Source organism: Denticeps clupeoides, chromosome 3 (assembly GCF_900700375.1).
Source record: "Denticeps clupeoides chromosome 3, fDenClu1.1, whole genome shotgun sequence".
Taxonomy (NCBI): Eukaryota; Metazoa; Chordata; class Actinopteri; order Clupeiformes; family Denticipitidae; genus Denticeps; species Denticeps clupeoides.
Genome location: NC_041709.1, coordinates 33,879,180 through 33,894,653, shown reverse-complemented (window position 1 = coordinate 33,894,653; position 15,474 = coordinate 33,879,180). Strand labels below are relative to the sequence as shown.

Genomic DNA, 15,474 nt, shown 5'->3' with positions numbered 1-15,474 from the left:
TACTATCAGTTAACCATGAATAATTAGGGAGACCCACAGAGGTTCCACACTAACTACAAATGTGGCAGACATAACTATTATCATCAACTGTGAAACATGGTGTGTTCAAATGATGACCAGCTGGCAGAGGTGTTTCACTAAGAAAGGAGGAGTAGGACCAGAATTGTGAAGAAGTGTCTTTCACACCCAGGGTGGCATTAGAGTAATAAACCTATCAACTGTGAAACATGGTGCATTCACTGTTTTTTTTTTTTTTTTTAATCATTTTTATAATTTGTGTTAATTTATTCCTGAGTGTTTTATGGGCTTTATATTTTTTCTGTGTTATATGGTTTTGGTCTAAGAATTATTCAGGTTCAGACATGTCTTTGGTGGCATAAATTTATTTGTTTTTACAGATCAGGAAAGCAAATTTGCTGATCAAAGGTATAAAGAGCAAACTGAAGAAAAGTTGCACCAGTTAAAGTATGACAACAGTATAAAACAAGTGAAGATCCTTCAAAAAGCACAGAGAAACTATTCTACAGAGACACATTATCAGTGTGAAGAGTGTGGGAAGAGTTTTACACAAGCATCGGACCTTAAAAGACACCAGAGGACACATACTGGAGAGAAGCCTTACCAGTGTGTACAATGTGGGAAGAGTTTTGCACAAGCAGGAACCCTTAAAACACACAAGAGGACACATACTGGAGAGAAACCCTACCAGTGTTCACAATGTGGGAAGAGTTTTACACGATCATCACTGCTTAAAAGACACAAGAGGACACATCATGCAAATATCTATCAGTGCACAATTTGCTCTAATTGCTTTATAACATCAGGTCAACTCACAAATCATCAGTGTTTACATACTGAAGAAAAGGCTGACAAGCGTACAGAGAAGAAATTGAAGAAATCAGATATCATCACACCTGTGAATTGGGTTAAAACTCTGGAAGTAACAGTGAATGATGAGAAGCAGGATTTGGATGATGTGATTCATTCAGGTTAGTGAAATAAAATATAAGCATTTCAGATAGTGGGTGAATTTCTGTAAATAACAATTTTCTTTCCGCAAACACATCCACCCCCCCACTATAATAATGTGATACAGCATTTTTTACATTCAGAAATATTATTCAGGAAAGGTCCTATATATACCGATCTCATGTTTGCCAGTCCAGGTTTTGATTTAGGCCTCGTTCACACGGATATCTGAACCAGATGTTTTTCTGGTGTTCGTTGTTAAGTCCTGGTCTTGGTCAGGAATCAGAAAGAGGGAGGGAAAGACACAAACATTTTAATGAAATAATTAAAAAAATCGAAAGAAATACAATTGAAGCCTTGACACAAGATAACAAAGCATTCAGGCCACGAAAAAGCACAGGGTAGACTACTGTGAACAGGGCATCTGTATGGTGTATTTCCCCTTTTCTCCCCCCTCGTCTCAGCAGACCTATGCCATCTTTAACAGCCTCACTCCGATGGGAGCACAAATCAGCTTAAGGTGTGGGAGGAGTTCCGTAAATTACAAGCTCCTCCTACAAAAAGGGAAACAGAAACAAGACAGAGAACACAGACAACACATCACATGACTACAGGACATAACAACATACACACGGGCATTCAGCACAAGCGTTTGGTCAACTGAGCGTTCGGATGCAGTCAGATAAATGCTGTTTGCAACGTTATCTTCTGACCACTAAACCCTAAATGTTTTACTGGTACAAGTTCATATGAAAATGAGCAGCAGTGAGTCTCTCTCCTTTTTCTCTTCATGTTGTTTCTACCAGTGTTTTATATTGGGTGAAGTATTAGTTTTACTAGTAGTTGGTGCTGATACTAAGTATACACAGTTTAAAATTATTTTGAAAATTACTGTTCCTTAAAGCACAATACAATGAAAATGTTTACAGAATATATAATCATTTCTATTTATTGTCCCACCCCACACTTTTAATGCAGACACCTTTTTTCAAACCCCCAATCCAATTTAAAAATGAAATCATTGAGGTGATGGTCTGTAATTGTCAATTTCTCTGTATTTTGTCATAGTTGTTGAACCAGAAATATCAACAGATTCCATCACATCTCTGATCTGTGGAAAAATACTGGAACCAACAGGAATTGATGTGAAGAAAGAGTTGGATGATGAAGAATATTCAGGTGAGTGGAGTTCTGTTCATGTAAAGAACTGTATTGACTGTGTTGCTGTGGATAAGCACATCAGGTATTTTACTATCAGTAAACCATGAATAACTAAAGAGACCCACAGGAGTTCCACACTAACTACAAATGTGGCAGACATAACTATTAGCAGTAATGATGCTCTGGAAGAGGAACAGAACAATATTTTTCCCACTTTGAGGGAATAGATGCAACTACTGAGATATTGCTGCCCACAGCCTCAGATATTCCAGCAGAGACTGCTGACCAGCTGGCAGAGGTGTTTCACTAAGAAAGGAGGAGTAGGACCAGAATTGTTAAGAAGTGTCTTTCACACCCAGGGTGGCATTAGAGTAATAAACCTATCAACTGTGAAACATGGTGCATTCAAAGGTTTTTACATCCTTTTTATAATTTGTGTTTAATAATACCTGAGGGTTTTATGGGTTTTATAGTCTGTTTTCTGTGACATATGGTTTTGGAATAAGACTTATTCAGGTTCAGATATGTCTTTGGTGGCATAAATTTATTTGTTTTTACAGATCAGGAAAGCAAATTTGCTGATCAAAGGTATAAAGAGCAAACTGAAGAAAACCAGTATGACGACAGTATAAGACAAGTGAAGATCCTTGAAAAAGGACAGAGAAACTATTCTACAGAGACACATTATCAGTGTGAAGAGTGTGGGAAGAGTTTTACACAAGCATCGGACCTTAAAAGACACCAGAGGACACATACTGGAGAGAAGCCATACCAGTGTGTACAATGTGGGAAGAGTTTTACACAAGCAGGAACCCTTAAAACACACAAGAGGACACATACTGGAGAGAAACCCTACCAGTGTCCTCAATGTGGGAAGAGTTTTGCAGAAGCAAGATCTCTTAGAAGACACAAAAAGATACATACTGGAGAGAAACCCTACCAGTGTCCACAATGTGGGAAGAGCTTTACACGAGCATCACTGCTTAAAAGACACAAGAGGACACATACTGCAAACATGTACCAGTGCACAATTTGCTTTAAATGCTTTAGAACATTAGATCAACTCAAACATCATCAACATATACATACTGAAGAAAAGGCAGACAAGCGTACAGAGAAGAAATCAGATATCATCACACCTGTGGATTGTGCTGAAACAGTGGAAGTAACAGTGAAGGATGAGAAGCAGGACTTGGATGATGTGATTCATTCAGGTGAGTGTTTTTGACCATCAGCTTTTGTGAGCAGTAGGCAGTCTCTAAAGGCGCCTGGGTAGCAGCTTTGCTCAGTGGCATCTTGGCTGTTTAGGGATTAGAACAGACAACCTATCTGATTACGGGTCTGTATACTTTCTGGCTGTTTGTTGCATCGGGTGACTGTAATCTGACCATTTCTCTGCTCACCTGAGAATCTAAAGCCGCTTTCATATCAAACGCGGTATGCGCTGCGCTTTCCACAGGGCACAGCACATATTTATGCATGTTTTCTAAACTCCTGGTAAGACTATTACGTCGTGTTCTAGGTCTCTGGACACTCAGAGACTGTTAAGATCTGCTTTTTGTCCATTCCCTATTAGTGTGTGTTTCGAAGTGGCAGTAAGGACACTCGCTGCTTTGATTCTATTGGTCGTGCGAAAATACGTCACATTGCACAGCAGCCAAAGTTCAACTAATTTCAACTTTGACCGCATTCAGAGAACAAGGTGGCTGAGTGCAGAGCCACCCAGTGTGACACTCCTGCCCGGTGCAGCGCTGTACTCCATGGTCACTAACAGCACTACTTTTCAATTAGATTTTTTTTATGCTGCCGCCTTAAAATCACTAAGCTACATCATTATGATATAATCGATTATGTTCTGCACTGCATCGATGAAGAATTGTCCAGGGTGGTAGTAGCCTAGTGGGTAACACGCTCGCCTATGAACCAGAAGACCCAGGCTCAAATCCCCGCTTACTACCATTGTGTCCCTGAGCAAGACACTTAATCCTAAATTGCTCCTGGGGGACTGTCCCTGTAACTACTGATTGTAAGTTACTGTGGATAAGGGCGTCTGATAAATGCTGTAAATGTAAATGTCTGGAGAATGTTATCACGAGAGCAAACCGAAAGCCCTGGATGACGAGAAAAATGAGGAGAGCTAAGAGGGACTATGCACAGAAGATCAAAGGACATTTCAACAACACCAGAGATATTTGCATAAAAGCAGTTACAAATTACAAGACCAATCCATAAATCAGAAAAGGTGATGTCTCCCTCCAGACAAATTTTTTGCACGTTTTGATGTGAGGAGGACTCTTCTCAGAGTTAACCCCCACAAGGCTGCAGGACCTGGCTGCGGGCCGGCTGCGTGCTCAAAGATTGTGCTGATCAGCTGGCTGGCGTCCTGTCTGACGTCTTCAACACATGTCTGATGCAGTCGCTGGTCCCAGGAGGATTCAAGACTACCACCATCACACCAGTGCCGACAGTGGTCTGCAGTGACATGGCATGACATGACTCCCGACCCGTTGCACTGACACCAAATCATCATGAAGTGCTTCAAAAGGTTATTCCTACCGCACATTAAGAAGAACCTCCCCTCTGGATCCACTTCAATTTGCATACCAGCCTAACAGGTCAACTGAGGATTCCATATCCTTGGGCCCTCCATTTCTCCTTGACACATCTTGACAAGAAATACTCATATGTGAGGATGTTGTTCTCCCTTAGACACAATCATCCCTAAAAAGCTGGTTGTGAAACTGAGTAAGCTTGGCCTTAACACCACTCTATGCTACTGGCTCCAGGACTTCCACACAGACAGGCCCCAGGCAGTTATTATATGATATATTTTATTATATTGTTATTTACATGAGTGCTTTTCCTATTTGCTCAGAATTTTTATGAAATAAGTAAACATTGATATTATTACTAATAATGCATGAGAAGAAACACCATTTTCATTAGTTTAATATTTATTACCCCAGAGGGTAGTTCCAAACAACAAAAATGTACAATGTGTTTCCACCATTCCAGGTTGACACGGACGTCTCATGCTCCTCACTAGCCTCATGATTCTGAGGCAATGCGTTCCACTTTGTGCTTGAAACGGCTGCACATATACTAAAATTGATCGATAAAGAGAAGACTAGCATGGCCTCTGCGAAAGAATGACACACAGAATTCGTGAAGCGCTCCATATTTTTCGAAGGGCAGGGGTGGCCTAGCAGTTAAGGAAGCGGTGGTGTCGGTTGTGAATGGTTTCTTTGGAAACCCTAGTACCCTCATATCCCGTAAACGGGCCTGCAGCTGTTTCCATTACCCCAATACAATTGCGTCCTTATCCCAAAAATGTCTGAAGTGAAACACACCGTATGTATGACATCCACTATGTCTCTCACAATTTCCTTATTATATCACAATAACTTATTGTGATTAGTATATATTCGACTGACCCCCTAAACCCTAAATGTTTAATTGTTACGAGTTCGGATGAAAATGCGCAGCATTGAGTCTTTTTTTTTTTTTTTTAACTCTTCACGTTATTGCTACCAGTGCATTATATTGTGTAAAATATTATTATTACTAATACATTTCTGCAACTAGGTATTCAGTTTAAAGTCATTTTGCAAATTGCTGTTGGTTCCTTAAACCACAGCACAATGGAATTAATCACAGAATAAATCACTATTTCCATTTATTGTCCCACCGAACACTTTTGATGCAGATACCTTTTCAACACTTTGTCCAACCCACTTTTCAAAACCCCCAATCACATTTTAAAATGAAATCATTATGAGGTGATTGGCTGTAATTGTCATTTTCTCTGTTTCCTTGTCATAGATGTTGAACCAAAAATACCATCAGATACCATCACATCTTTGAACTGTGGTAAAACACTTGAACCAACAGGAATGTATGTGAAGAAAGAGTCGGATGATGAAGTCTATTCAGGTGAGTGGAGTTCTGTTCATGTAAAGAACTGTATTTACTGTGATCAGTAAACCATGAATAACTAGGGAGACCCACAGAAGTTCCACACTAACTACTGATGGATGAATGGATGAAACAGCTGCTGAGAACTTGCTGCTGACAGCCTCAGATATTCCAGCAGAGGCTGTGCTGACCTGCTCGCAGGGGTGTTTCACTAAGAAAGGAGAAGTAGGACCAGAATTGTTCAGAAGTGTCCTTCCCACCCAGAGAATTCCTATTTTACTACCCTCTGAAAGGTCTAGAAATTATTACAAATTCCGCTGAAATTATGCACTTCCAGTGGCATAAAGTTAACTTTGAAAAATTGTGCATTCTTTTTTATTTTCATAATACGTTTTTTTTTTTTTTATTCCTGTGTTTTTTTATGGGTTTACCGTCTGTTCTTGTTCTTTTGTTATGGGTTACACAATTTTGTATTGCAATGAAATCCACACAAACTAAATATAAGATTACCAGCTCTTTTTGAATGCAATTCTGATTGGAGAACGAACAAATGTGGTATTAACAAGTACACCCATAATGTCATGTATTATAAAGATAATCTAATAAATATATGGTACCGTCCCCACACTCTGCTCCCCAGGCACCTTTCATAGCTTCTTCAATGATATAAACAAGGACTTTTACTTTCAATATCCACTTTATTCCTCACTAACTGTGTCAAAAAAAATCCTGCTTAAAATTTCATGTCATTTCATTAATTGGTTTCAATAATGTCATTTTGTGGTCTATGGTTGTTTTCACAGATCAGGAAATGAAATTCGCTGAACAAAGATGTAAAGAGGAAACAGAAGAAAAGTTGCACCCGTTCAACTTGTATGACAACAGTGCAAGACAAGTGAAGATCATTGAAACACGACAGAGAAACTATTCAAAAGAGAAGCCTTACCAGTGTGAAGAGTGTGGCAGGAGTTTTACACAAGCATTAGACTTTAAAACTCACAAGAGGACACATACTGCAAATCTTTTCTACCGCACGCTTTACTCGAAATACTTAACAACATTGGGTCAAGTGAAATATCATCAACCTGAACATACTGATGAAAAGCTCTACAAGTGTATAGCAGTTGTTGAACTGGAGAAATCAGATATAGTCACATCTATACATTGTGGTAAAACACTGGAACCAACAAAAATTAATGTGAAGAAAGTTGGATGATTAAGTCTGTTCAAGTAATGATCTGGATATCAGTAGGAATTGTACAAGTGACCATATTCTGTGTTATAAATGCATATTTATCAGAATAGCTAACAATTGTATAAATCTACAGATACGGTGAATATAAAAAGTGTACACATTAAACTGATACTTTGTCGAAACACCTTTTAATTTGTTTACAGCATTCAGTCTCTTTGGTTGGAGGTCTTTCAGCATTTGTAAAAGTGTGAAAGCATCTGTTGTGCTCAACCCTCTTCCAGTCACCCCACAGCTTTTCTAGCGGATTTATGTCTGGCCCATTCCAAATTTTTCATTTTGTATTAGTGAAGCCTTTCTTTTATTGGTTTGGATGTAGGTTTGGGGTCATTGTCATGATGAAAAGTGAAAAGGTATTTTGTGGGATAGATCATTGTACATTTTATATGAAATGTATCAGAACGGCATACTCTCAGTACAATGTTTTTTGTGCTCCAGATGAACATACAACAACAACAACATTTATTTCTTATATAGCCCATAATCACAAACAGTATGTCTCAATGGGCCCTACAGTTGACGCCCCCACACTTGACCCTTCGGCTCACAAGGAAAAACTCCACACAAAAAAACTAGGAGAGAGGAAAAAAAAAGGAATAAACGTTGGGAAGGAGTGATACAGAGAGGGGCACCCTTCCAGGGTAGAGTGAGCCTGTAAGTGGTGTCAGTGCAGGGTTTGGGATAATTTGTCCAAGAAGAGAAAAAGTCCTACAGTTGTACAGGTGGAGAAGTCCAGAGTTTAATATAGAGCATCTGTCCATGTTTGGAGATACTGGACAGTACAGAGTAGGTTTTAGTCCAGTGTCATGGTGTACATTACGTGTCCATTATGATGCTACTGGTCCATTTGAAAATCCCTGAAGCTTTAGTTGTTACGGTGGTGGTGGCTGTGGTGACCCACTGGTTAGTTTCAAGTCATCTTGTTAGCAGTCGCCAGGAACCAGGGTTTATCTACTGGTTATAGTGCTATATTGGTGCTACAGTGGCCCGGTACCCTAACTAGGACAGGATAACTAAGGTGAATGTAACACTGTCTGTGTTTGACTAGGTGACTGTAATTAAGTGGACTTGTAATTGACATACCACAGAAGTGAGCCTGTAGGTACTGCGTGTTATCCAAACTGAGGACCTAAGACGGCATTGTCCAGTATCTATCTTACTATTACGACATATCACCTGTCTATAAGATCACTGTATATTTTAACATGTCAAATGTTTGTTTCCAACAAGTATTTCCAACAAGTGTGTGTGTGTGTGTGTATATATATATTAGTGTTGGGCCGTTATTGCCGTTAATGTGCTGCGTTAACGTGAGACTCTTATCGGGCGATAAAAAATATCGCCGTTAATCTATTCACAAAGTTTTGTTGGGAGCTGGGTCTATACTACGCAAGCTATTGTGCCGGAGTTAAATGGTTACACTAGATTTATAAGTATATTTCTTCTTTCTTGTGTCTTTTAGTTTCTTATTTCCTAAAGACTTTTATTTTGTTTTTGAGACCCGGTTCAGGTCTCTTGGACACATGGTGTGAGCTGTGAGAGGTGCGTGGGGTTTGTGTGCAAAAAGTTATTTCTTTCATTTTAATTTATGTACATATTAGGAATATTTTGCATGTGTGTTATTTTGTGAATATTTTTTATGTTCTTTTAATACTGTATATTGTAGAGAGAGGTGCAGAAAGACGCGATGTGTGACGCGATGTTCTGACGCGACCTTGCTTTTTGTACAGAATACACTTTGCACAGAAAATCTCTTGAGTGTCAGCTCATCATTTGTGGTTCAAGAAACGAAATCAAAAAAAAGAAGAAGAACCTCTACACTATGATGACTTTCACCTTGATATTTTAGCGCGGATGTATACCTAGCCGAATTGCACTGTAGGGGGCGAGAACGAGTCTTCGAACTGTGAAATTACCACATCAAACGTGGTAACATGGACGTGGTAACATGGATGCAGCTATTTAACTGAATAAACAGTTGGTAAACACAAGTACATCTTATTGAACATAATTTATTTTCATCACCAATTATCATAGTAGAACAGCTTTCTCAAGCAATTTGTGATGTATTTTGGAAACAGGAGATGAGCCCCTGGTCTAATGCGCCACCTGGCTTGAGAAACCCGTTCTCAAAGACTTACTTTTAGTCATTATTTGGGTAGCACACATATTCTGAATGCCTTCGGCAGAATTCAAATGAGCCATTTTAATCTAGATTAATCTAGATAGTCATTACGGATTATGGATGTTTTGAGTTGGGAATCATTTGTGAAGACACTGAATGTAACAGGTATGTATGTCTGTTGTGTATAATTACATAAAAGTACTGTTATTATCATGTTCTCTGTGTATTTTTTATGTTAGTGTTACATGCTTGTTTATTATTGTTCTATATATGATATTTCTTACTTCATTGTATGTAGTTTCAGTCTTATTGTCCTGTATGTCGTGCACAACAAAATGTGTCCTCTGTATTTAACCATCACCCTTGGTGAGCAGTAGGCAGCCATGACAGGCGCCCGGGGAGCAGTGTGTTGGTGGATTGGGAATTGAACCGGCAACTTTCTGAAGTTATGGGGCCACTTCCTTAACCGCTTGGCCACCACTGCCCCATTTAAACCTCATAAAGTGCTTTTTGTGCAAGAACTGGTGTTGCCAGTGGATGTTATACTACATTTTGACCGTGGGGGGGTCAGTCAGTACAGGAATATTTTAGGGGGGTTTCGCAGCTTCTGACAACAGTGACAGAGGCGGTTAAGAGACACCAACAAAAAGCATCTGCTAATCAGAAGAGGCATTATGATTTTCAAGGACCAGTCAGCAGGAGTGATCAGCCATCAGAGCTGACAGGAGTGGTGTGAGGCAGTGACATCACCAATAACACCAGGACCAGCCAGGGAGAGAGACCAGCCTCCAGCAACCGAAAAGGGCCAAGGTAGTGACACCGCCATAGTTCCAGCAGCAAGAGTGCCAGCAGGGTGAGAGGTGTCCTTGCCACAGAGGACAAGGCCACACTGGTCTGGGACCAGTTGACAGACTGGTCGGGAAGGGTTATGGGATGTGATGTGGTGGAGGTTGTTTGCGGGTGTTCATGTTTCTGCAACTAGGGAAGAACGCCAACAGGCTGTGGCTGGGAGTGAAGATAGTTGGGCAGTTTAGACTACATGATATTTATTTAAAAGTTTAAACATTTTATGAAAAAAGCTGTTACTTGAAATAAGATTAAAACTTTATTTAAAATATAGCTGAAAATATGAATCAAGTTAATCTTTATGAAAATAATTGTAATTTTTAATTATTTCAAATTCAGTATTCAAATGAAACTTGAAAAAAACAGACTTTCATACAAAATCAAGAACCAAATCAATAACTGACAGCTGCAACGTAACATTTACAGTGTTTTTTTTATTTATTTGATGGTTATCCAGAATATTCGATCTCACTTGACGAATCTGCTGCCGTGTGACGAATCTGCTTCTGTTTACATCTGCAGGAAAACCAAGTAAAACACAAACAAGTGCACGCGCGAGTCACCCTGCTGACGTAAATGATCCGTTTTTGGATTTTTTATGAATTTGGGTATTGGTAAGTAATTTTATTTCACATAAAGTGTAGAAACGCGTATTATTTGGACTGTTTAAAGTGGCGGTCTGGTGAGGGAGGAGCGGGCTGATTTAAACTCGCTCTACACACAGACTCGGGTCAGACTTCAAAATGTTTTTCTGACACTTTTTATTGGTTTTTAAAAAGCTTAAATGTAAGTAGTTTGTGTCCAGCGGGCTGGTGAACAGGTTTAACAACAGATACAGTTATGCTAAAGTAGTTTCACGTTAGCAGCTAAATGCTCATTCAGACTGATGTCTGAGATCATTCACACTTTTAGACTTTTTTCTTCACTGTTCTTTATCCAACACATTTCCAACATCACCAATCACATTTAAATAAGAAAACACTCTGCTGTGATTGTCTGTAAAAGACTGCAGCAGCTTACATGAGCTACAAGCCTTTTTATGTGAACAGAGAGAAGCTGGAGTTGGTTGTGCTCGCTGTAAAATTATAAAGGTGACTGTGTGTCATTATGTAATATCAGAAATCTGCTTTGTCTATTTATGTGTGTTTTATAGGAATACTGTAAGGAATAGTATGAATGTAACCCTATAGAATGTAGGGTTACCCTAACCCTACAGAAAATAATTCTAGAATGATTATTGGTGACAAGAACATTGTTAAAAATAACCTTCTGCTTCATTCCAAGGTCCCAAGATGGATCCCAGTCTGTCTCTGTTACCTGCTGATCTGAGGAGTGTAGACCAGAGCAGCACACATGTTAAACCAGAAATATCAGCAGATACCATCACATCTCTGAACTGCGGTAAAATACTTGAACCAACAGGAATTTATGTGAAGAAAGAGTCGGATGATGAAGTCTATTCAGGTGAGTGAGTATTGAACCAGTTTTACTTTCAATATCCACTTTATTCCTCACTAATTGTGTTCAAAAAACATTTTTTAAATAAATATCATGTCATTTGATTAATCAAGTTCATGTCTTTAAATAGTTTTTACAGATCAGGAAAGCAAAGTCACTGACCAAAGGTATAAAGAGGAAACTGAAGAAAAGTTCAACATGTATGACAACAGTTTAAGAGAAGTGAAGATCCTTGAAGCACAGCAGATAAACTATTCTAAAGAGAAGCCTAATCAGTGTGAAGAGTGTGGGAAGAGTTTTGCACACGCATCTTACCTTATACTACACAAGAGGACACATACTGGAGAAAAGCCCTACCAGTGTGTACAATGTGGGAAGAGTTTTACAGTGAAATCAAACCTTACAGCGCACCAGAGGACACATACTGGAGAGAAGCCCTACCTGTGTATACAGTGTGGGAAGAGTTTTACACGAGCATCACACCTTCGATCACACCAGAGGACACATACTGGACATAAGCCCTACCAGTGTGTACAGTGTGGGAAGAGTTTTACATGTGCATCTTACCTTCAAAAACACAAGAGGAGACATATTGGGGAGAAGCCATACCATTGTGTACAATGTGGGAAGAGTTTTACAGTAAAATCATACCTTAAAATACACAAGATGACACATACTCAAAAGAAACCTTACCAGTGTTTACAATGTGGGAAGAGTTTTACACAAGCATCACACCTTCAATCACACAAGAGGACACATACTGGAGAGAAGCCTTACCAGTGTGTACAGTGTGGGAAGAGTTTTACAGAAGCAGGAACCCTTAAATCACACCAGAGGACACATACTGGAGAGAAGCCCTACCAGTGTGTACAATGTGGGAAGAGTTTTACAGAAGCAGGAACCCTTAAATCACACCAGAGGACACATACTGGAGAGAAGCCCTACCAGTGTGTACAATGCGGGAAGAGTTTTACACGAGCATCAGATCTTAAAATTCACAAGAGGATACATCTTGCAAATATCTACCAGTGCTCTCTTTGCTCTAAATGCTTTAGAACATTAGATCAACTCAAACATCATCAATGGTTACATAATGAAGAAAAGGCCGAGAAGTGTACAGAGAAGAAATTGAAGAAAGCAGATATCATCACACCTGTGAATTTGGTTGAAACAGAGAAGGATGAGAAGCAAGACTTGGATGATGTGATTCATTCAGGTGAGTGAAATAAAATTAAAGCATTTCATCATAAACGCTCTTCCAGGCTAAAAGGGGTGGGAATCATGAATTACACTAAATATTGAGAAATCCAGAATGAAAATTTACAGTCTCACAATATTCAGTATCACATCCATGAATTTTTAAACCTTGGTTTAGCGCCACCAACTGGCAAGAGAAAAACTACTGCTTTGCACTTTCAACTGTCGTGGAATGTGCAAAGCGCACTTTCTACACCGTTCACCAGATGAACATGAAATTTGGTCAGTATGTTTTGAACATGCTCCTTATAATGTGTTTATAAGGAATTTTTGATATGTTAAATAGTTTCTTGCCCATGACATTTCAGATGCAGGGTACAAGCTGTGATTTTAGAACAAACTGGTTTTTGTATCCACTATACCCCAGAGTTCACCATGTGTGTCAATACGATCTGAACATATGTACAATTCACATCCATTATCTAAAATGCATAAGAATGTTTTTTTTCGTTGTTTTTCTGACTTCCCAAACCTTCATGTTCTTTAACACAACATACAATTTACACCAAAATTGCTGAGCAAGAATCCAAAAAAGTTCAACATTACACGTCAAAAATCTTATTTCTATCTTTGACTTTGTTGCCGTGTGGTGATGTTAAATTCACTTTACAAGTGAGACGGCTCTCTCTCTGCACACATCCCTTGTTTTATTATAACATCAAAGGGCATTGCACCATATTTGCACACCAGTAGCATACCCAGAGCAATAGTCACTGATTGTTCAGCAGCAGTGTGTTTGAACTTCCCACACTTCTTTTGACTCCGGCTTCTGAGAGGTTCTGGATTGTGTTTCCAGCTCCACATCATAAAAGGCAACACACCGAGGGTTGGCAGATGCTCCAGTACCTGCTTGGCTTGTGCTGTAGTAGTGCTTCCTGTATCCACTAATGCTCTGAATTCTTCTCCATTGACCTTCATGTCAGTAAGCTTATTGACTGGGCTTTCTTAGGTCTAAAATCCATGTTCTCAAATGGCACAAAACACATGTGAGTAAGGGTTCTTAGAGCATTTCGGCTTGATGCGGTGTTCCTGTCCACATAAATAGTAGATTGGCGTCTTGTTAGAAGGAAGGCTTGTTGCTGCATTCATCTCTGGTTTCTCCTTGGTCATAGTTTCCATTAGGTACCAACATAAGATCCTCAGACCCCTTGTGAGTCCATATGCTGCTGTGGTTCGACCTGGGTTCCTCCTAATGCAAGACTAAGGCATTGATGCTACTGACTTCCCCATAATTGAATCCAATTGAGCACATCTGGGACATAAAGTCTCACTCCATCCACCAACACCATATTGTTCCCCAGACTATCCAGGAGTTGACGGATGCTTTAGTCGAGGTCTGGGAGGAGATCCCCCAGGAGACCATCCACCACCTCATCAGGAGCATGTCTTGGTGTTTTAGGGAGGTCATACAGGCACGTGGAGGCCACACACACTACTGAGCCTCAAACTGAACTGTTTTAAGGACATTAGATCAAAGTTGGATCACTCTGCAGTGTTCTTTTAGTCACAGTGTACACAGTTTTCTGTTGCAGTGAAATCTACTGAACTGGTTTTAAGATGACTGTTTTTTTAACAATTCTGATAGGAGCATGTATAAATCTGGTATTTGCAAGTACACCAAAAATGGATCATGTAAAATAGCTCCTCATATGGTTTCGATAAGACAGATTTTGCTTATTTTAATTTGAGTATCAAGGTATTCTGAATTATTTGGTACGTTAAACAATTGTATTAATACTTAATTTCACTAGTGCAAATGCTGTATCTTATACTTCTGCACTGTGGTTTCATAGTATGCAAGGATATGGGCTGATTTATCTGCTGGTCTCTTTACTGGAGTCTGCCAGTAGTCTGGGTGCTTGATTCAGTGTCTCGGAGAAAACAAACAGAAGCAGCAGCAGACGGTGGCATTGTAAGACTGATACTGAAATATGTGGTAATAGCGGTATATTGGTGCTACAGTGGTCCGGTACCCTAACTAGCACAGCCTAACTAGGGTGCATAGCAATGAAAGCTAATACCGTGTTCGCGGATGACGTCACTTAAAGGTAACATGTATAGGTAAAATAGTAACGGACCTAGGACAGAACCTTGTGGAACACCAAACTACTTTACTAAATGAAGACAAATCACCATTGATGTACTCAAACTGATACCGTTCGGTCAGATATGATCTGAATCATTCAAGGGCTGTTCCCTTAATCCTTGGTAGGTGGCCAGTGCTAAGTGACGAGTTAATAATTTTAAGGATAGGATTTATAATATCAGGTGCTACTTGTTTAAGGAACCTTGTAGGAAGCGGATCCAAAGCGCAACTACATTGATTTGACGATGAGATTAGTTTAATCAGTTCATGCGCTTTAATAAGGTTGAAGTGTTCTAATCGGTGGTCAGCTATTTGAAGATTATTTTCCATAGAAATATTGACGGAGCTGTTTGTTTTGCTTTTAATCTTATCTTTATTCATAACTATTTTAGTATTAAAGAAATT

The 15,474-nt window shown here is 39.4% G+C and overlaps 2 protein-coding genes, 1 long non-coding RNA gene and 1 other non-coding gene across 5 annotated transcripts in view; all 4 read left to right on the top strand.

Moving 5' to 3' along the window:
* Window positions 1–15,474, top strand: part of LOC114785464 (zinc finger protein 493-like) — a 478,845-nt gene that overhangs the window by 404,066 nt on the left and 59,305 nt on the right. The window lies entirely within an intron of this gene.
* Window positions 971–6,872, top strand: LOC114785938 (uncharacterized). The gene is made up of 3 exons (XR_003749140.1): window positions 971–989; window positions 5,953–6,063; window positions 6,849–6,872. It is a non-coding gene; the product is annotated as an uncharacterized LOC114785938 (long non-coding RNA).
* Window positions 5,209–5,315, top strand: LOC114787226 (U6 spliceosomal RNA). The gene has a single exon (XR_003749359.1). It is a non-coding gene; the product is annotated as a U6 spliceosomal RNA (small nuclear RNA).
* The window catches only part of LOC114785776 (zinc finger protein 239-like), a 28,974-nt gene continuing 25,195 nt past the window's right edge, over window positions 11,696–15,474 (top strand). For both annotated transcript variants that reach the window (XM_028972358.1, XM_028972359.1), the window contains exons 1-2: window positions 11,696–11,736; window positions 11,857–12,942. In XM_028972358.1, the coding sequence (XP_028828191.1) occupies window positions 11,715–11,736; window positions 11,857–12,942 (1,108 nt within the window). In that variant the 5' untranslated portion in view covers window positions 11,696–11,714. The remainder of the gene's footprint in view (window positions 11,737–11,856; window positions 12,943–15,474) is intronic.